This window comes from Drosophila virilis, chromosome 5 (genome assembly GCF_030788295.1).
Source record: "Drosophila virilis strain 15010-1051.87 chromosome 5, Dvir_AGI_RSII-ME, whole genome shotgun sequence".
Classification (NCBI taxonomy): Eukaryota; Metazoa; Arthropoda; class Insecta; order Diptera; family Drosophilidae; genus Drosophila; species Drosophila virilis.
In genome coordinates, this window is record NC_091547.1 from 12,030,202 (window position 1) to 12,052,142 (window position 21,941).

At 43.4% G+C, this 21,941-nt stretch overlaps 2 protein-coding genes across 4 annotated transcripts; both read left to right on the forward strand.

The window, feature by feature from the left end:
• The first annotated feature begins 45 nt into the window (after positions 1 to 45).
• On the forward strand, positions 46 to 21,837 carry Sik3 (Salt-inducible kinase 3). Of its 3 annotated transcripts, none has more exons than XM_032436803.2 (12): positions 46 to 456; positions 4,347 to 5,293; positions 14,587 to 14,922; positions 14,990 to 15,245; positions 15,307 to 15,932; positions 15,997 to 16,276; positions 16,335 to 16,584; positions 16,646 to 16,848; positions 17,825 to 18,088; positions 18,303 to 18,467; positions 18,597 to 19,756; positions 19,824 to 21,837. In XM_032436803.2, exons 2-12 carry the CDS (start codon positions 4,952 to 4,954, stop codon positions 20,628 to 20,630), a joined length of 4,689 nt encoding a protein of 1,562 aa, XP_032292694.1. In that variant the 5' UTR covers positions 46 to 456; positions 4,347 to 4,951; the 3' UTR covers positions 20,631 to 21,837. The 3 variants fall into 3 exon arrangements, with proteins under 3 accessions (XP_032292694.1, XP_032292696.1, XP_015029250.1); XM_015173764.3 differs by having other exon boundaries at positions 47 to 456; positions 18,312 to 18,467; XM_032436805.2 differs by lacking the exon at positions 17,825 to 18,088 and having other exon boundaries at positions 18,312 to 18,467.
• Positions 9,920 to 12,578, forward strand: LOC26531036 (uncharacterized). Its single transcript, XM_015174786.3, has one exon. It carries the CDS (start codon positions 10,328 to 10,330, stop codon positions 10,940 to 10,942), a length of 615 nt encoding a protein of 204 aa, XP_015030272.1. The 5' UTR covers positions 9,920 to 10,327; the 3' UTR covers positions 10,943 to 12,578.
• Positions 21,838 to 21,941: the final 104 nt, after the last annotated feature.

Here is a 21,941-nt window from a genome sequence, read left to right on the forward strand (position 1 = left end):
CACTGCCTTTAGTGCTGTAGCAAGAGTGCGAGCAGGAGAGTGAACTCTGTCGGTACGCGTGTGTGCGAAGAGAGTGAATTGCCATCAGTTGGTGCCGAGTTTTTGCTTTGTGAGCAGGTGGGCCGCGCTTCGCGCTAAAATCGTATAAGAATCGCCTCTTAAACAATATGAAAAAATTCCAATAGCCGAAAGCAAAGGCACTTGATAATATAAATCGCGGCGCATGCTACGCCCACGCGTTCAAGTTCAGTGCATGCGACGGCAGCAAATACAACCAACAAAAGCCAAAAGGCAACAACAACAGCCACAAGGCACAAGTGATAACAGCGCAAGAATTAATATATATATATATATATATATATATATATATATATGTAATACAAATTCAACGTGAAAAGAAATCTGGCGACATATGAAGAGAAAAATAATATAAAACATAGAAAGCAATCGTAATGTGTAAGCAAAAGAGCAAAAGCAAATGAAATGAGACAAAGATTAAACAAAGTGTTTCTTATTTGAGCAGCGTTTGTTATTGTTGCTGCTACTGCTGTGGCTGGAACTGTAAAAACAACACAATGTACTAGAGCGGGAGATGGGAGCGCCGCTGAATTTCAATTACATACACAAACACATGCATCTGTGTAATGCATGTGTAATGTAATTATGATTTTTGTAAATACGTGCTTTTGTGTGTGTGTGTGTGTGTGTGTGTGCGGCGACATGCGGAAGCAAAAACCATTCATGAATGGCAATTATGCTGCCGTTGCGGCAACTTATTGTTCGGCCCACAGCCAAAACGACGGCTAAAAACTACGTACGGTTTTCCACTTGGAAGTCGTGACGTTTTTCGATTGCATAGCTACATATGTATCTGTGCTGTTAGTGCGTGCGTTTGTGTGTGAGTGCGCGCTGCTCTCACGCGCGCCACTGTGTGCGTGAGTGTGAGTGTGGGTGTGTTTGTTTGACTGCGAACGTCATAGCAACTCCAGTAAAACGCAAATAAGCCAAAGAAGAAAAGCTAATTGCTGTTGAGTGGTCTAATTGGACACCTTGCGTTTGTAAATTTATTTCATTCGCCCGTTATCAATTGTGTGTGTGTGTGCTTTCTCTATCTCTCTTTCGCTCTCGCTCGTGAATGTGTGCCCACATACAAACGTACATACGTTTTATTCGAGTGGTTTATATGCTCGACCTCGACAAGTTTCATTTTCGCCCCTCCACACACGCATACGTGTGCGTGTGTATGTGTTTGTAATTGTCATCATGCTGCTTCATATTGTAATTTCTGTTGTTGTTTTTTGCGAATTTCCTTGACTCCTTGAACCAAGTCAGGCACACACACACACACACAACAACACATACACAGACACACAATATATGTATGTATGTTCAACCGCACTCACACATGCACACCGCAACCTGTCTGCCCCGTAACTGTTGCTGCGCCCCCGCCGACTACACACACACACACACGCCGTCGCGGGCTCTGCTGCCTGCTCTTGCGTTTTATTTGCCTTCTGCTCTGAGCGCTGGCGTTGGCGCTTGGCGCTTCTGGGCTGCTGTTGTTGTTGTTGTTGTTTTCGTTGTTGTTGTTGTTTTCGTTGTCTGGCTGCTGTTTGTAAGTCGAAGTCGCGTTCTCTAGCTTTTGTTTTTCTGCTCTTTTATATTTGTTGGCTCATTTACTTTACTTGTGTGTGTGTTGTTTTTTTTTTTCGTGCGCGCGCGACTTTTGTTGTTTTTTGGTTTTCTTTTGTTATTCTTGTTTTATTTTTTAATCATTCTCGTATTTTGCCTTTTCTGATTATGCTGTCGTTTTTGTTGGTTCAACAACAACAACAACAACAACAAGAGCAGCAGCTACAGAGGGCATGAGTGCGAGCAGAACAAGAACAACAACAACAACAACAGCAAGCCGACAACTACTGCGGTGCCTTAGTTATCAGCAATACCCAACAGATATTGTGTACATGTACATATGTATGTGTGTACACACATATAAATGTAAGTACATATGATTACAGTGCGGTCCATAAGTTGAGTACCATGCGTATTCAAGTAACTCCCGTATTAACTGATCTATCCCAATCCGATTGATTGACTGTAAGCCTAACTCATGTTTTCGACTAAAAAACTGCACTACTGTTGCTGTGCCATAGAACCACCCAATCAACCAACCGCCCACCCACCCACTTGCTTGTGCGCTGCTCCAATTGTGAATGACAGCATGATTTCGTCTTAAGTTCGCCGATACCACAGTTTCGCTGCCTTGTGACGTCTTTTACAGCTGGCATCGCTTTCGCAACTCTCCTTCTTGCTTTCTCACACTCTCTCTCTCTCTCCCTCTCTCTCTTTCTGACTGCTGGCGCTGCTCTTCGTGCGTGCGTTGGAATGTGGCCCAGCTTCAAATGCTGCTTCCAATTTGGAAGTTCATTCAGCTTTGATGCGGCGCTTCCAGGCACAGATTGTCGCCGCATTCGCACTCTCTATCCATTTCCTAAGCCGGAGCAGTCGCAGTCTGTTGATTTTTGTCCATTGACTTTGAGTTGTGTGCGCTTCGCCTCGTTCAACTTGTCCTGCGGCTGCTGTTTCATCGCACCGAGACGACCGCTTACAACTGTTTTGTGTCTTTTTTGATTAATAAGTAAACAAAAAGAAAAACATTTTCAATTGGTATTTAATAATTTGATTTGATGTTGCTTTTTTTTTCATTTTTTGCCTCGTGTTCGCTGAGAAATTTTCAAGAAACGTGAAAATGTGCAAATTAAATGCTTGAGGAAACCCACTTAAATATCGCTTTTGCATTGTTGCCCACAGCTGCCGTTGCTCTTTCGCGCCGACAAATTGTTTACAATTTATACGTCATGTGCGTGTGTGCGTTCGTCTGTATGTGTGTGTGTGTGTGTGTGTGTTATACTGTTATACTCTATAACGCAAATACAATGGGGCATTTTAAGTGCGTGGTAATTTGAGTAAAAAAAATATAGAAGGTTTTTTTCATGTGCATGCAGTATGAAGTGTGCATAGCAATTAGCTTTTGTCGTGCACCAACTGACCCTAGAATCGGTTATACGAGAGAAGGTTGTTCAGTTTACAGTGTGTGTTAAAGCTCTAAGATCTGATTTGTATTTCAATTCGTAATTGTACACAGATCGTTTCTAACCAATTATAATTGGAGTCTCTTACATTTTATTGCAAGACTTTGCAGTTTTTATAATTAGCTAAATTTAAATGTAGATCAATGTAGATCTTGTACGTAATTTATTTAAAATGTTGCTTTAATTTTAACATTTTACTAACTTTTGTTCCTTCTACAGAGTCGAAAGCTTCAAAATTTTGTTCAAACTCTAAGCTTTGTACTTTATTAACTTGAAGCTCCGTGCGTAAATTGTTCTTTTGTACATGTGAACACTTTTTTAACCAGAAAATATTGAAAAGCTTCGAATATCCGTCTTTAACGTTATTTTATTGGTCAATTTCTGCAGCTTTGCTAAAATAAAATTGAAAATTGTATAAAAAGTTGTTAATCTTGTAACTTTCTCCACGCCAAAAGCTTTGCTCATTTCACAAAAAGCTTTTCTTGTTTAACATGCGAATTGCAGGGCATAAATAAGTGTATTCGCTTTGCATGGCCAACATTTTTGTACTTTGCTTCGATTGGCATTAGAATTGTGTGTATGTGCGTGTGTGTGTGTGTGTGTGTGTGTGTGTGTGAGTATCTACTTGTTATGTTTGCGCTGCTCTTCCTCTTGCTACAACTATTTCACGCTGTTGCTGCCTTAAATTGATTTCAATAAGAATTCGCTGACTTGAACGCAGCTTGAACAAACATCGCCACTTGACTTGGGCCACACGCGCCATCTCGTTCACACACTCAATCAGTGTGTGTGTGTGTGTGCGTGTGTGCCTGGCCACGCGACCTTGATGCTGTACATTAACCCATTAAGTTTTGTCGTGGTCGCAATCTAGCAGAAGGCAGGCTGCAGCCAGGAGGAGGAAGCAGCTTGTCCAGGCGATCAGCTTACAGCGCACCTCTCACAGAAAGGGAGAGAGAGAGAGAGAGAGAGAGAGAGAGAGAGGGACAGGGAGAATTGTAGTTGGAAAAACGTGAGCGGGAGGGGGAGTGTGAGTGCGTTGGGCAGACACAGGTTTTTTTTTACACTGGCAGCCAAAAGTTGTCGCCTGTCTGTGGTTAACACAGTGTTTTGTGCATAGATAAAAGAGACGCAGCCACGCCCAGTGCAAAGCAGCAGCAATGATAACAAAAAGAAAAACTAAGCTCAAATTTCAATTGTGAATTTACTTTAATTGTTTTTCCTTTTTTTTTTTACTGTTGCAATCAATCGCAGCGCCTCAGCAACAAGGCTAAACATGTGAAAAGAGAAAACGTGTGCATACAACAACAACAACAACAACATCATCAAACTGCAACAACAACAACAACAACAACAAACAACAGGCAACAGCTTTCCGTGGAATTGGAAACGTGAAACGCATACGGCAACCCACACAAAAGGAGACGCCTCACGTGCTCGCTGCGCTGGCCACGTGGCCGTGCCCAATGGCCCAGTCGCCGCCGGTAGCTGGAGCAGATGCCACAGCCATAGCGACGACAACGACGCAGCTGCCGTTGACCTCTGCCACACTCTCTGCCACAGCCGCAGCCGCTGACGCTGACGCAGACGCAACGCGCACGTAATTGCTGTTGCAATCAATTTGAGCTTCGCATCGAATTTAATTTTGCTGGGGGTGCTGCTGCTGTGCCCGCTCCATCCTCATCCTCATCCCCATCCTCGTCGTGGTCGTGGTCGTTGTCGTCAAGCGCCGCTGCAGCCAAAGCTGCGCCTTGTCTGGTGTACTTGTGTGTGTGTGTGTGTGTGTATTTCTTTGTTAATGTAGGTGTGTGTGTGTGTGCGTCTGCGTCGCCAGCAGCAGCAGCGGGCATGAATAGCAAATGAATTCAAGCTCGGCAAACAAAAGAAAATGCATCTTAAGTGAACTTCCTGCGTCGACAGCAACAACAAGAACATCAACGAGTAGGAGGCGACGCAACATTAGCCAATTACTAAGCCCAACAACAACAACTACTACAACAACAACAACAACAACCGAGTGCCCCACTGCAACTGAAATGGCCGCCTCCACATCAACGCCACAAAACTACAAAGTGCCATCGACGAGCAAAATATCCGTGGACAAGCTCCTGCGCGTCGGCTACTACGAGCTGGAGAAGACAATTGGCAAGGGCAACTTTGCCGTGGTCAAACTAGCCACAAATATTGTAACCAAGACCAAGGTGAGTAATGCCTACGAACTGTCATCTATTCAGAAGAACTAATACAATTAATACAATATTAATAATCCTGCATATACATAAAGTCAAGAACTGTAGGGTATATAGAACTGTTTGTCCTGACGGACTAACAATGCTTGGCTTGACAGCTGACATTTTGATTGTAGATATCTTATGTGTAGAAGCTGCCTGCCAAGACAAGTTTTAGGCAATTCCATCCTAAAATGTGAAAAAATGGCGGAGAATGTTTGTATAAGATGCTGTTGCTAGTTATACGATAAATCGCAAAAGTTATGTTAGAAATTCTCTGTGAAAATTTATTGAAGACGGTCAAAGAGGAAAATAGGATTTTAATAAACCGCTATCGCTATTTTCCGTCTGTATAATAACAAATAAATAATAAATATAAGAAAAGGCAATTCCTGCTAAATTAGAACCAGCGATCTTTGGCTTGCTGGTCCGACGCACAGAAACACAACCAAATTTCTCACTTTGCCTGATCATCAGTCAGTCAGTCAGTCAATCAGAACAAACTCGGTTATATTTGGGTACGTGTTATCGTTATCGATTATCGAAATCAGAAACTCATCGAATTGCGAATCGGAATATATTATTTTGGTTTTCGTTTTGCCGTTAGGCTGCGCATTCGGTTTAATCAAATTGATTTTAGTGATTATGATTCTTTTGTTGTTTTGTTTATTGCCGCGTAAATATGTGCGCATAGTATACTTTAGTGTTTACACAACTTATTGACAATACATATTTGCCAGCAGGCAGATCGGCATGGGTAAACGGCAACAGCATTTGGGGAGTTGTTTGCCTCAAAATATATATATATATATATATGTATATATATTTTTTGTTGTTGCTTTCAATTGACGGCGTTTGGAGCAGCAGCAGAGGCAGCAGCAGCAGCAGCTGCTGTCGACTCCGATCAGATGATGCTAATTGAAAGGCATTTACCTCAGCCTCTGACGCCCTCGGGGCGTCTATCGCTTGGGGAACACACAAGACAAGTCGGAGCCCTCCACACCTGCTAATGGGATCTCTTTTTCTTTCTACCTCTTCCGCTCTCCTTCGCTCTGTCTCTGTATGAGGAAGTAATTAAGTTGTGTTTCGTTCTGTTTGAGATCATCTCACTTGGTTTATTTAATTTTTATTTCCCGCTGTCAAATGTAATAATTTGCATTCACAAATATTTTCGACAATTTCCGCACAACTTATCGGTAATGCATCTCTAAAATGGCTGGGATGCTGCTGCGTTAAATTACTGAGAGGCGTAATCGGTTTCTTGAATACCCTGTTTTATGTTTAATCACATTAGAATCTGCGTAGAGTTATTCGAAAAGGATTTTAAGATTTAATTTCGATAAAATCTTAAGCCTTTATGTGCATCATATCAGAATGTCTATAAATATGGCTTACAGGGTATTTAATAGTCGTGCATTCAAATGTGCTGCACATTTGCCACTTGTGCTCTATCAGCTGAGCGACAATTTCTCTGCATTCTCTGCATTATACATTCCGAATGCATTTTACAGCTGCTGCTAGAAGTGATAATGAGTCACCTTCAGCTGGGCATCGGGCTCTGTGGGCTGAGGGCAAGCACACACACACACACACACACACACACACACACACACAAAGATACACATGAATATATATATATATGTATATATAGAGTGAAACAACAAAACACAGCTGTCACAGTTGCTGTAACTACATGCGACTGCTGATAATTGGCGCTGTCAAGTGACACAACAGAACCGAACACAGGAACCACAAAAACAACAACGAAAAGAACAACAATGAGAAGAACAACCACCACAACTGGAACAACAAATGCAACAATAATAGCAACAACAAAAGCCATGCGCCTTAATAGTTTATCACAACAATAACCGGGCATATAAGTGCAAATTTGTAGGCCAAACACAGAAGTGCTCGTTATGTGCATAATTGACAACGGCAGAGTACACACACTTAAAAAAGCAACAACAACTATTTAAATTGTCAACACGAACTTGGAGAGTCACACACACGCACACAACTGTGGAGAGATTCATCTCAGTGAGAACAGCACGTGCCTGCAATTCAAAATGGCGTCTGGGCTGTTGAAAAGAAAACATTTACATACAACGCGCATATTTTATAAATTTTACTTTATTTCCATTTTCATTTGTTTTCGCCTCCATTCTGTTTGCTTTTACAGTTCTTTTTTGTTTTATTTATTTTTTGTTCCCCAATACTCCGATAAGAGAGGCCGACACAGCTGTTTGTCAATTTCAAGGTCCATTCGCACTCACTTATCATACTTAACATTCACAATGGACTACCGCACGTGTGTGCGTGTGTGTGTGTGTGTGTGTGTGTGTGTGTGTGTGCGTGTAACAAATGCAATGTTTAAGTACAACATGACTTTGCCTGGATTATTATTGTTGTTATTATTATTATTATAATTATGATTTGCCTATAGCCTTAGCTTATCTACTATGCGCATTTCGCTAATAATTATTAGTATTATCAATAGGGCACATGTACAATGTACATTATGTGTAAACAACAATCCGTCCGTATGTATGAACGCAAGGGTCTCAGAACATATAAGAGCTATAGACTATAGAAATTTTAGATGTAGGTGCTCCTTGTGCCTGCGATGATCGAGTTTGTTTCCGATAATCGATAACTTACTCTGTTTCCAGGCAATCGATAAGAATCGATGTCGATATCCTGTTTTTTGGGCAATTTTGATAAATAAAAAGAGCTAGAGTCCCCAAACTTGACATATAGCTTCTAAAATAGAATATATGTATATATGCATTTGATGTTGGAAGAAGAGGGTTCAGGGTATCCCCTAGTCGGGAGCTCCCGACTAGAACATCTTACTTGTTTTTTTTTTTTTGTGTTTTTGGGGTTTTCTAACCAACGAATCACACAATAATAATTGCGCTCCCGTTGCGCACTGAGGCAACTTTGATTGATCATTCGCTATGGCCAAATATTTAACTTGAGCTCACGCTGTCTGGCCACGATGCGATCTCAGTAAAAAAAAAAAACCAAAAAAAATCAAGAGGGCTCTGATTGCGAGTGACTGACTTGAAGATACCCTTGCTACTTGCTAACAAACATTCAAGCTTTCTTTCATAGAAACCCACACGCATTGCTGTGCTTCTTCACTTTGATACAACAATAGGAAATGTCTCTTAAAATAGCTTCGGCACTTAGAGTCCGATCTGTATGAAATTTTGAGGGCATAGGCAGCTGCGTGTAAATACTAAAGCCGAGATTAAGGAGATACCCAAAAAAGTAATATATTCCCAATCAAAAACTAACATACGAAGTTGTGTGTATTAAGCTCTTGTAATACCTCGTTCGGCCTGTTACATACATTTGCACAAGCACGTAATAGCCTTTTACTAAATTCCAATGGGTTCAGGGTATAATAAAACTTGTTGCTGACCACTCAAAGATTCGAGCTGAAATATATACATACATATCGTACAAATATATATGTGTATATATATATATATGTATGGCTTCAGCTCTGCTTTACGACTCAGACGCATGGCTGCCCAAATCGTTTAAAAATTTATTTACTTTTTCATTAACTATTTCGCGGCTTTTGTTGTATGTGTATGTGTTTCTTTTTTGTATTTTCTCTCCTTTTTTTTTGCGTCTTTTAACTGTCTGGCATTTTTTTTTACCAACAACTTTTTTTTAAGCAAAGAGTGTAAGGCCAATTGTTTGTCTCTTCGGTATTTGCTGTCTCTATTGCATAGGCTTACTGTCTGCGTGTATTTGTTGCCAGTCGGAATACCCTGTAAATTTCATGATTGAAAGTTTTGTTGTCAGTTTTTTGGGGCTATGATAGGAATAGAGAACAAAATAACTATAAAATTCTTTAAAGTAATAAATGAAGTATGTACTTAAGGATATTTCCTTAAATATCCTGATTGATCTTAACTTTCTTTCAAGCAGTGCACTGCTTAAGAACTACCACGCAAAGCAGTCAAAAAGGCGTTTTCCAACACTTTGATAGGGTATCTGCTTGGATTGTTTGCCTAACTAATTTATTGTTGATTCGCGCTTGAATTTGTCTTCTGTCTGCAAGTTTTTGTTGCTGGCGCTGTCACACTTACACACGCAGACACACACACGCGCACACTCGATAAACATTCGCATTCATATGATAACAAGCGCGTTATCAAAGTGCTCCCAGTCGTAAATTAACAACAAAAAGAACTACGTAAACAACGCAACAATTTGCGAATCAATCACGTGCACAGCAACCTCCTCTCGCTCTCGCGCTCACTTTATGTTATATCTGTCGCTCTCTCTCCTTCTCTCTCCATCCCTCCCTCCCTCACTCTTGTTCACCCTTTTTAGTCAGTTCTGAATTTATCTTTAGTTGCTTTATACATTCGCATCATCTAACGAATACAATCTCAAGTATTTTCCCACTTTCTATAAATGATTAATCAACAAAAATGCGGCGCGCCGCGGCGCCTGATTAAAGTCAAAGCCCCCGCACTTATTTCGCTTCATTTATTAAAATTTTTTAAGTCTGAACCTCCTATTATTTATTTTGTTTTTTTTTTTTTTTTGTTGAATCATCAAGGCACGTGCTTTTAAGTAGGCCATTTAATGGAAATTTATAATAATCGATTTTCCGCTGCTGCTAAAAAGCAATTGGAAATTTTAAATCGCCGCCAAACTGAACCCAAATAAAGTTTAGCGACCCGTGGCATAAAAACGCGACACAGGCACAAGGGTTAGGGCAGAAAGAGAGCGCAAGATAGCAAGCGTGAGCGAGAGAGAAAACATCAATTGCAGCAGCCACAGCGAGCATTAGTGGGCGCGGCCATAGGGTAACTATTGATTAAACACGAGCTGCTGCGCGGCCCTTGGGTTGTGGGGGGGGGTTGGGCTGGCTGGCAACACACGTTTGATTACCACGTGTAAACAGCAACAACTAAAACAAGGACTCGCTGGCTGTGTAGAACATTTGGGCTCGAAACGTGAGCAGCAGCGGGTCACATGTCTGCGAAGCACGTCCAGCCAGGCACGTCAGGCCAGCCCGACATTGAGACGTGCCCCCCAGTCCGACGCAGCCAGAAGGGGGCGACACCGACGTCGCAACCGTCGCTGCGTGGCAAAAAAAAGTCAACGGCCACACCCACTAGCCTACTATGCGAACTGATGCGGCTGAAGGCACAGCAAAAGTATCTCGAATGCAATCAAGTCAAGCTGAATGCCAACAATTTTCTCGATGACAACGACCCTGATGAGGGAGACGGCGAGGACAAGCCCCCAGGCTGTCGCCGGCCATCGAGTGGCACCAAAGTCGCCGGCCTCATCAATGACATTGATCGCTTGAAGCTGGAATTGGATGACAAACTGCGCAAGCATCACGTGGCAAAACGTGGCCAGTTGCAGGATATGTGGCACTACATGAGCACACTCAAAGAGGATGTCTTTCAACCGGAACGCCTCAGCCTGTACACGGTGAATGCTGTGCGGGAACGCATCATTGTACTCAATGGCCAGCTGGAGCGATTGGGCTTACAGAATGCCAAGGAGCTGGAGATGTTGCGGGAGGAGTACAAGAAACTGGAGCAGGAGAATGGGTTCGTCTGGAAAGGCAGCATTTGAGGACGATGCTCGCAAGGCTATCTATGTCCATATTTGATTAGCAAATTATTTTAGTTTCGTTTTAAGGAACTAGTTAAGTAGGAACAGATTCATATAATATGGAAGCACAGTTTGGCACTGTACTGGTTCAATTTTTTTACTGGCTTTAATAAATTTCCATAGCTGTGAACTAGTTATAATGTTTAAAGTCAGTTCAATAATCAGTTGAATTGGTTCCATTTTGTGATTATTATCAATCTGTTAGAAACAAATTTGAACAGGAACTAGTTCAACAAAAAGGAAAGCATATGTTCGAGAGAATGTCTGTCTATATTTAATGTGGAATGGGAAAACAATTCGAATGTTTTGGTTCCAATTTTGTTACAAAAAGAGCTTGACTGACTTGAAATACTATTTGTCAAGTTGAAGAATTAGTTCAATATTCAACGACAAGTGGTTCCATTTTGCAGTTATCAGGAAATTTAATGTAACTAATTGTGAATAGATTTCATTTTTTTGATACTTCTATTCAACAATATTTAATAAGTTATCAATTGAAGGTTGTTAAAATCTTTTTTGACTAAAATGTGAACAGTAAACGGCGCGAAATGAGTCAGCTTTGAGTATCAAAAAAGGAATTTACATTTTGTAATAGAATTTAGCACTTCTGGCAATCAGGCTTTGTAGTCCTTGCCTTTAAATCAATATGTGCGCCAAGGAGCGAGCCTTACTGCCATTTGCCTTGGCTTTTTTGTGTTGTGCCAAGCGAAGGATTTCCAAATGTGACATTGTTCTTGTTCGAGTTGTTGCTTTTGCTGTTGCGCTTGCTTTGAATGTCTCATTTACGAGCATTTGTTCTTAAGGTTCATCGCATTCACTGCAAAAGGTCAAAATGGCACGTGGCATTTTCTTGCTACAAACCCCACTCAAGCTTACCCTCTACCCAACCGCTTGTGACAAACGATTGTTGTCCAATTGTCGTACATCATTTTCATATTTAAATACCTCGTGCCCTGTAAGAAGTTGGGGGGTTTGTAATAACATATTTTATATAACATCTCTGAAAACTTCGTCTAATATATGAAACAGACAAAAGGTGACATTGCCATGTTAATAATGTACACATACATATATTTTTCATCTCTGTGCAGTCTATCTTCGTTTATCTATCTTGTGGATACAGGAGCTTTAAAGATCTGCAGAATTTAATCTGTAACCTGATTTAGTAAAAAAACACACAACCAGTTTTTCTGTGATTTGCCTTCTTGTGCCTTTTCCCAATACATATAAATATATAAAGTAATTGGCTGTCTATTCTTCGAGCAGCTCAAGAAAAACTTTTCTAGCTTGTGCAAAAGACTTTATGGCCTGCTCACAGGGTATCTTCTTCTTCATATATATATATATATGTATATATATTTCAAGCACGCCGATCACGTGGCATTGACAGTTCCAGAAAACTGTTGCCCAACGCTCCGTCAATTATGTAAAATGTCAAAAGAAATCGACTTGCAAATGACAATGCAGAAATATTGCGCATACGCCCAGTGCTGAAGCAGTGCATTTATTTTCAGTCGCTGCGAAAGAAAAAAAAAAAAGAATTTATCTGAAATGTTATGTAAATTATTTATTTGTTGCATTCGAATGGATTGCTAAAGGCAATAGACGAAAAGAACACACCAAAAAATTACGCATACGCCAAGTATTGCAATGTGAAATTTTAATTATCCTCTAGTTAAAACTATTAAAAATTGTTGCTAATTTATTTATTTAGTGCATAAAACAGCAAGACATAGACAGAATAAAAAAAAAAAAACATCACGCATACGCCAAGTATTGCAGGGGTTGTATTATTTTAGAAATTTCATATAAATTATTTGTTTATATTTTATTATTGCCTTCTAATTGAGCAACAACAATAGCAAAACAGACACAAATCAAAAAATTTGTTTAAATATTGAGGCAGCCAGAACAACAACAACAACAAGTCGAAAACCGGTGTGCGGCTTATCACGATGAAGCTGTGTTGCTTAAAATGAAGATTGTTGTTGTTGTTGTAGTTGTTGTAGTTGTTGTTGTTGTTGTAGTTGTGTTAGCAAGAGCAAGTGATCTAGCTCTCTTTCGCGGCCTCTCTTTCTCTTTTTCTCCCCGTATCGCTCACTCTCTCGCACTAGCTGCGCTTACGCTTGATTGTTAATTATTTCAGTTTTTGTTAAATAATTATTGAAATGCTTGGCGAAACCTACACAAAAAGAAAAATAAAAAAACAAATAAACAGACGGCGACGTCGACGTCGACGAAAGTCGTGTGTGTAAAGAATGTTTTTTGTCTTGTCTACCCTCACGCCCTTCTCTGCGTGGACCCCTTCTCTGCCTGCTCCTGCCTGCCTCTGCCCGCCGACATCGTCATCATTGTCGTCGTCGTCATCATTAGCACCTCTCTTACGACAACCACACAGAATTTAACACTCACGCCATCTTTGGCGTTGTTGTCGTCGTCGTGCTTGTCGTGTTTGTTGTTGTTGTTGTTGTTGTAGTTATTGTTGTTGTTGTTGCTGTGGCTGCAGACAGTGCGCCACCTACCACCTGACCCCCAGCAACAGCGAGACACGTTCATTTTGTTCTTTTTTGCATGTACATACCCTTACATAGGGCATTATGCTGATACTATCAGTCAGGTAGAGAGCAAAAGCTATATGCAAGGGTTCGCAAGCAAACAGCAAACATTTTATTACTTAGACAATTAGTTTAAATAAAAGTTTAAATATTTCAACTATATCCACAATATTTACACTTATTTAGTTATTATTTTCATCAGCATATTAAGATCTGATGTAATTTATGTAATGGATGATAAAGCTCGAAGTTAGGATTGTAAATCATAGAGCATTAAAATAGGCACAGATTTATATTTAGGCACAGAGCTTATATAGAGTGTAACAAAGTATTTAAAGGTTCAAAGTTAAATGTAGAGTATTATTATTAAGGATGATAAATGATATTGTTTAAGCTGCGAACATTAGATCATTTATTGTATGAGAACTTTCATTTGACTAGACACTAAGAAAGTTTCACGTCAGTTTGAGCATGTTTTTTTCAAAGCTAATTTAACACTATTATAATTAAATTATAGCAACGGGATATATGTATAAAGTTATGTTATAATTCTAAGCTTTGAGTAAGCTCGCCAATAATTGTTTCTCCAAAGGTATGCCATTCTGCTTAAGATCAAGGGGCTAGAAATGAGAATTTGTAGAGCTTTGCTAAAGTATTACAAATTGCTGCTCAAAGTTGTATACATTTTTCACAAAGCTTGATATATATTATAGCACATATATTTTTAAGTGTATTTGATCTTCGACTTGCATATATATGTATATATGCGTATATATATGAGTATATATTGCTTGTCACTTGCTCTTGTTACTGGGAGAGCAAGATGTTGTCAGCCCACACAGCTTGAATTTCTTTGGCGCTCGCCTCGCTGTTGTCAATCGTCGCATTCTCCTGGTTCGCCTGGTTCGTTCACCTTCGGGGCCAAACCCAAATTTCGCATCCACATCTGACTTATTTAATTTTTGTATTGTGGCATTCACGAAACGCCTGAGAGCAACATTAACTGATACGACCTTCTGTTTCCTGTTCTGCCTGTACTCCTCTGACCAGGTGGCCATCAAGATCATCGATAAGACATGCCTCAACGAGGAATATCTGAGCAAGACATTTCGCGAGATATCTATACTCAAATCGCTGCGTCATCCGCACATAACACGCCTCTACGAGGTGATGGAATCACAGTCCATGATCTATTTGGTCACCGAGTATGCGCCAAATGGCGAGATTTTTGATCATCTGGTGGCCAATGGACGCATGAAGGAGCCAGAGGCGGCTCGTGTCTTCACACAGCTCATCTCGGCGGTGCACTATTGCCATCTGCGCGGCGTGGTGCATCGGGATCTCAAGGCGGAGAATGTGCTGCTCGACAAGGACATGAACATAAAGGTGGGTCCGAGCAGTTGCAGCGGCTGTGCATATCCAAGCGATTGCTCATCTATATGTTCCTTCATAGCTTGCGGATTTCGGCTTCAGCAACCACTACGAGGAGGGTAGCCTTTTGCGCACCTGGTGTGGCTCGCCGCCCTATGCTGCGCCTGAGGTATTTCAGGGCCTGGAGTACGATGGACCCAAGTCGGATATATGGAGTCTGGGCGTGGTGCTCTATGCACTTGTGTGCGGCGCACTGCCCTTCGATGGCAAGACCATACTGGAGCTCAAGAGCCGCGTGGTGCAGGGCAAATTTCGCATACCTTTCTTCATGTCGCAGGGTGAGTCTGGACGCAGCTCTGGTATATTTGTCGCAAGCTAATCTACTGAAATTATATCCAGATTGTGAGCATCTCATCAGAAATATGCTGGTCGTTGAGCCGGATCGCCGTTATACCATCAAACAGATCATCAAGCATCGCTGGCTAAGCGACTGGCAGTCGGAGCTGCAGCAGGAGGAGCGCCTGGACGCCAATACGTTGCCTTTTGGCGCCGCTGGCGGCCAATTGCAGTCCAGCTCCTTGGGCAGTTCGACTACATCGTTGTCGGGCGCCGATAGCTCAGAGGTGTCTGCGCCGCAGCTGGATGCGGTGGTCATGACGCACATGCTTCAGCTGCCCGGCCTGACGGCGGACATGATTGCGCAGTCGGTGCACGAGCAGCGCTTCGATAATATCTATGCCATATACAATCTGCTGCAGGATAAGCTGCTGCAGAAGCGACGCGAAAACCAAAGACTGCAGCATCATGCGAACCTTGCCTACTCGAGATCCCGCAAGACAAGCATCACCACCGGCGTTGTGGATCGCTCCGAGCCGGTTAAACAGGAATCTCTCGACCGGCTCAGCCCGCTCAGCAATGCGAACGCGTCCAGTTCGGCGCTGGGCTTTGGCTGGTGCTCCGATGTGGGTGTCGATCTGGAGAAGTACGGTGACTTTGAGCTGGAGTGCCTGGCGCGACCCAACGAGGTGAGTTTCTGTCTTCCTGACAGCCCTATCAGCTGCTTCTTATCCTTGTTGTCTCGCCCTGCAGCCACCTGTCAACCCACAGCATTTGAGCGCCGCAGCGGGTGGCATCTCGGGCGCCAACACGCGTCGCCACACAGTTGGTCCCGGCGATGTCGCCCATGAGCAGGCCCTGGCCAATCCGAATGTGCCGCCCATTGACTTTAAGTGCCCGCCGCAGTGCAACGATGCCGCCCAGGCCACGCTCTACTATCCCACAAATTTGCCCATGCTGCAGAACCAGCCGCTGCACAATTTGACCATCAAGGATCAGCATCTGCTCAAGCCGCCCGTCGTCATGGGTGCCAGTAAGTCCATCCCCATCCATCTTCACTTTATTATTAATAACCTCTGTTGCTTCGTCAGGTTCCTTTGGACGTCGCGCTTCGGATGGCGGCGCCAATCTGCATATTTACTATCCCGCCAGCATCTCGGCGGGCAATAGCGGCGTTGCGGTAACTCCACAGCAAATGGACACCACAGGCTACTATATGAATCCCAGCTTGAATACCGCGCCCGGCCCGCCGGAATTGTCGCCGCTCAGCGAGCAGTCAATGGGCCAGCTGCACTGCTGCCCGGAGAACTGCGGCGAGGAGTGCAGCGAGGAAATACAGAGGCAAGTCTTGCCTGAATTCCTTTGTCATTCACTATATTCAACTTGATCCTAATCCCTAAAGGTACATGCAGAAGCGCGGCTGTGTTAAGCGCCATACCGTGGGCTGCACCGAAGATCTCTCCGTTAGCCACAGTCCCGGCGAACTGGGCCACATGCAGGTGCCGCCGGGCGCTCAAGCGCAAACGCCCACCGGCAGCGCTGCCGGCGGTGGCAATATGCGCACCCGGCGCACGGGTCTGCTGACCGTTACGGAACGACCTCCAGGTATGTTTCTTACATGCTGCTTAGCTGTTTAACTAGTTGTCAAGTGTTGCCTGTCCCTAAAAGACTAACACTAACTACGAACACACATGGGGATCTGGGTAGAAGCATCTACCATATGGACAACCGACCTTGCTTAAACTAGATGTACTCTTAAGTATCATTTCCTACTACATCTCCCCAGAAGCACGAGCTTACTTTACGTCAAATAATGGGAAATATCAACATATATATTTTTTGTTTTGGCTTTTGAGCCCAATGGAAATAGGCAAAGGGAAATAAGAATAAGAATCATAAAAATTAAAATATATCATAATCTCACAGTAATCCGAAAATGACCAGAAAATGACCAAATTCTTTTTTTAATAACAAATCTTATTTTTATGTTTTCACAATTCCATTTGCATCAGAATAGGGCTTTCGCTTGCTTTGAAACAAAGCGGAATTGAATTCACATGTTCACGTGAAATTGAATGTTTTTTTTTTTTGTGTTTGCGGATTACGTTTCACAAAATCTTGAGTAAAGGTTATAATTAAAAGAGACAACATAAATTTGAAGGCGGGATTAGATGAGGGAAATATTTTGTTGGATGATGGAAATTTTGAGATGGGAAAAATGGAAAATTTGACTTTCGCCAAGTGATTAATTAATTTTAAGCTAAATGAAAATGCCACGCCTTAAATTAGTTGCCTTTAAGTTTTTGGTTGAATCAATTAATTAAATTAAATTTCAATAGCAATTTATTTGTTTTTAATTTTGTAAATTTAATTGAATTGATTTCTTTATTTGTGTTTGTATTTCGTTTTATGATTTTTGGATTTTTGGTTAATTGCATTGTGTGTAACCGCTTAACCGCCAACGCCTGCTGCACAACAACAACAACAACAACAAATAAAACAACAACAACAACAACCTGCTGCTCCTGCTGCTGCTGCACGCTTAACTTTCTTCCCCAACACCCCCTACCACGTCTGCCAGTCATTTGCCCCGAGCTCATACGCGAAGTTGAATCTCGCATGAATCGCGACTATTTGCCGCCCACGCTCAAATCGCTGAGCCAGTCCCCGCCCAATGCGCCCAATTTCGGTTTGCCCATGGGCGTGGCAGCAACACCACACTCACTGCCCCTGAGCATCGCCGGCGGCAGCAACTCGGTGCCGCTGGTGGCGCCCACAACGGCTGCCAACAATCGGCGCGCCTATCGCGCCGCCCACTGTAAGCTGCCCACTGTGCAGGAGGGTGGTAAGTTTTATGTTTTCCTTGTTTGCGTTTATTTTGATTAGTTTTTCATTTGTTAAATGCAAAAGTAATGCTGCTGCTGCCAAAGCCAACAAAATGCCCGTGCATCGCAGAGTTTCACTAATATCCTTTCTGCTCTCTCTCTCTCTCTCTCCCTGTCTTCTTTTTTTTTTTTTTTTGTATACTTCTCTGACGACCTCGCCTGGCTGCCGCTTAGCGACCATAGGACGCTACAGTCCTGTGCGCCGCGCCTCGGAGGGCTCACGCTCCCAGTTCCAGGGTCCGCTGCAGGAATGCCAATCCCTGCAAAAAGGTATCGCACAGAGAAATTTTTTGGTTGCACCCAGTCCGCCGCTTTTAGAAAATTCGATCAGTCTGCCCGGTAAGCGAAATCATAAAATACGCTCGCAAAGAAGAGAACACCCAAATGATGCAGTTGCTCTGCCCATGGACACATGAACTAATCTCTCTCTCTCTCTCTCTCTTGCTCTCTCGCTGTCATCGTCCACAGGCTCGCCCATACACGGCAAACCCACGAATCTGCAGCTGGCGCTGCGTCGCGGTCACGATATCGAGGTGCCGCCGGAGGCCATTAAGAATCTGATGCCCGCCTTGGACCGTCTGGTGAAGGAGCAGCGCGTCAGCTTTGAAATAGCCAACAAGATAATCTCATCGAATGTGGTGCCCATCGATCTGGCGCCACAGCTGGGTCTCGCCGCGCACGCAGCCAGCGGCGCAGCCGTGAGCGGCGGCCATTTGGATCAGTCGCATCTGCACCAGCCGCAGCCTATGCACAGCTACAGTGTGTCCCCGCTAACGCTGCCGCACGGTCCGAACGCCTCGCTCACCTCCGCCAAGCAAATGTTCGGCCAGCCCATCTGTGGCTATCAATATCAGGCGGCGGCGGCGGCGGCGGCAGCGGCAGCAGTCGGGGGCATGCCCACGCTGGCGCTGACGCTGCCGCTGCAGCCACATCAGCAGCTGGTGGGTCAGTTCAGCAGCATCAATCTGGGCGCCAGCACCTCGAACAGCAGCAGCGGCTGCCAGTCGCCCGTCTACAGCAACAGCAATAGCGGCAGCGGCTTCAGCGGCAGCTGCTCGCCCAATCCGAATCCGTATTTGCCCGGCACGGGACCCTTCAATCCCTGCGTGAGTGTCAACGCGGGCGCCTCCTCGCCGCTTCATCAGATCACCAAGGGCATATCGGGCCTGAGCACGGGCGGTGGCGGTGGCTCCATAACACGCGGCACCTCCGCCGCCAGCGAGGGCGCCGCTCAGCAGCCGCTGGACTTGTCCATGGATGTGTGCAGCATGGGTGGTGTCATTGCCACCGAACCGGCTGATTATGCGACGCCCAATTGGTTTGTGCCCACGGCGGCGTATTATGATCTAAAGCCATTGAATCTGTCGCCGGCGCAGCCGGTGCGCGTGGTGCCTACGCCGCCAGCATCGCCCAATCTGTGCATCATACAGGAGGAGAACGGCAACGGTCAGATGTGTCATACGATCAGCACGGGCACGCCCTATGCGGGCTGCACGGGCGGCATAACGCCGCAGATATGCCTCACCGATGTCCAGGGCAGCGAGATTACACTGGTGGCCCTCTCGTCGGATAATAGCCGCGACAGCGAGGACTCGCTGGAGCCACATACGCCCATTATGTCGCTGCAGGTGAGCATCAACTCTTTGGCTGTGCTGTGATCATGATCTAATCCTTGATTCCACTGTACCCCGCCAGGGTCTCATCATCACGGAGGCCAGCAGCGATATGCCTTCCATAACGCGCGGCATTGGACGCAAGGCCAGCCTGGACTGTGAGCCCGGCTCCAATCATGCTGCACCCAATTGCCATGCCCAAGCTCAGGCCACCGCAAATGTGGAGGCGCATAGGCGTGGCAGCGATAAGTCGCTGGGCTTCTCGGACGATTCGCTGAGCAACGACTCGAATAATTTGTCGCCCTCCTGCCAGGAGCCATCGGCCAGCTCGGGCTTCAAGTCCGATTCACATTCCGAAATTGGCGATCACACCGAATGCGGCCACCTGACGCCCGACTCCATGTGCGATTCGCGTCGCATGTCCGATGAGATGTGCTACGAGGTGCCGCTGCCGCACGAATGCTCCAACCTGGACTCGACGCGCATACTCGAGATGGTCAAGCAGACCATCGACTCGACAATGCCGCCCAAGGGCTTTGTGCTGCACAAGGGCAGCATCAGCTCCGAGGACAGTGGCGCCGAGTCGCGTCACAGCAGCGCCTCCAATGCGTCCAGCGACGCGACACCGCATGCCACACCCAGCGCCAGCGCGTGCAGCAATGCGCCTGCCTGCAGCGCGTCCAGCTATGGCGAGCCCACCACGAATTTGAGTCTCGAGTATTCGGGCGGGCTGCAGATTGAGCTGCAGGTGTGCGAGGGACGCAGTCGGGACCATCATGGCGCCGGCAAGGGCATCAAATTGCGGCGCATCTCGGGGGATCAGTTTGAGTATGGCAAAATATGCCAACAGCTGATTAGTACCATAACCATGCAACAGGTGGCGGGCTAAGACAGCAGGACTGTCCAGAAAAACAAAAACCCCCTACTAATATATGTGTACGTGTATGTGCATGTGTGTCTGTGTTTGTATGTGTATGTGTATCTGTGTGTCCTTTAGTTTTAGACAAACCAAACAAAAATGACTCGCCTTGCCTATAAACTCTGCGTAGCTGTGATTTAAGCCGATATGTACGATATAAGTACATACATATATATATATGTAAAATGTGAACGTATCTATGTGCAACTGCATGTATGCATCTGTGTGTGTGCGTGTTAAATACAATACAAACAAAATCAAACAGGCGTACGAATACTTTTAAGAAATTCAAAAGAAAAGAACAACAAACTATGTTCGATTAGTTTTTGTTATAAAACAATTCATATGCTATTATTGTAAGAGTTGAATATTATTTTTTTTAGTCCTGTTCAAATTCCTCAAATTAGTAACTTTAATCAAAATTTTATTAATATTTACTATATATGGAACTAAATAGCTATAGTTGTGTATTTAACCGGCGAGCATTTTCAAATTTATATAGCTGCGATTTTAGCTATGATAAAGCACATCAGGCTTAAAGCAACGATCTAGATATATATGCACACACACACACACACACAGCCAAACTGACAGATATGTTTTATCTAAAATGTATCCAGAAAACTTAAACTCCCTTTTTTTTTTTCTGTGGAACAACTTAAACGAAAACAAGTTAAATGCATTCCAGTAGCTAAAATTTTTCATACATTTTCGGATATACATATATATAAAGATATATCTAATATGTAGTATCTAGTTAAGCCTAATATCTTTTTAAATTCTGTGCAATCCGATACGACAAATGTGTATAGCGCTCACGATTTGGCACGATTTCGATTTCAAACACTTTATTCTATATATATGCTAATAGTATGACGATTAAAGTAATTTCTGTAGTTAGTTAGTTACAGTTTTTGCTCCGATATTATGTGTAAGCTCTTGATTCCGTTAAATTTAAAAAAAAAGAAGGTTTTTCTATTTAGTAAAACTTTGTTCGTTTGTTAATGGTTAGTAATGGCGCCTTCGATATGCGTTCAAATTGATTAAACACAAATTGAGAAATCTATTATTAAAAGACTGCTGTGATTTTAAATATAATTAAATATTTAGTTCAGAAACAAGAAAAACAAACAAAACATTAAAAAAAAAATAAACAAGAAAACAAACAAATAAACAACAAGAACTTAGTTATACATATGATTATATAATAATTAATTCAACTTTATCTTAAATAAATTACCAATTCTCCAAACAATATGCTAACATAAGGTGATCACATTT

What these genes read in the sequence shown, in the direction of transcription:
- Sik3 (XM_032436803.2), top strand. Translation starts at nt 4,952, where the DNA reads ATGAATTCAAGCTCGGCAAACAAAAGAAAATGCATCTTAAGTGAACTT. An exon ending in TGCAGCGAGGAAATACAGAG is followed by an intron (nt 16,585 to 16,645) that starts GCAAGTCTTGCC and finishes TAATCCCTAAAG; the next exon opens with GTACATGCAGAAGCGCGGCT. An exon ending in AAATTCGATCAGTCTGCCCG is followed by an intron (nt 18,468 to 18,596) that starts GTAAGCGAAATC and finishes CATCGTCCACAG; the next exon opens with GCTCGCCCATACACGGCAAA.
- LOC26531036 (XM_015174786.3), top strand. Translation starts at nt 10,328, where the DNA reads ATGTCTGCGAAGCACGTCCAGCCAGGCACGTCAGGCCAGCCCGACATT.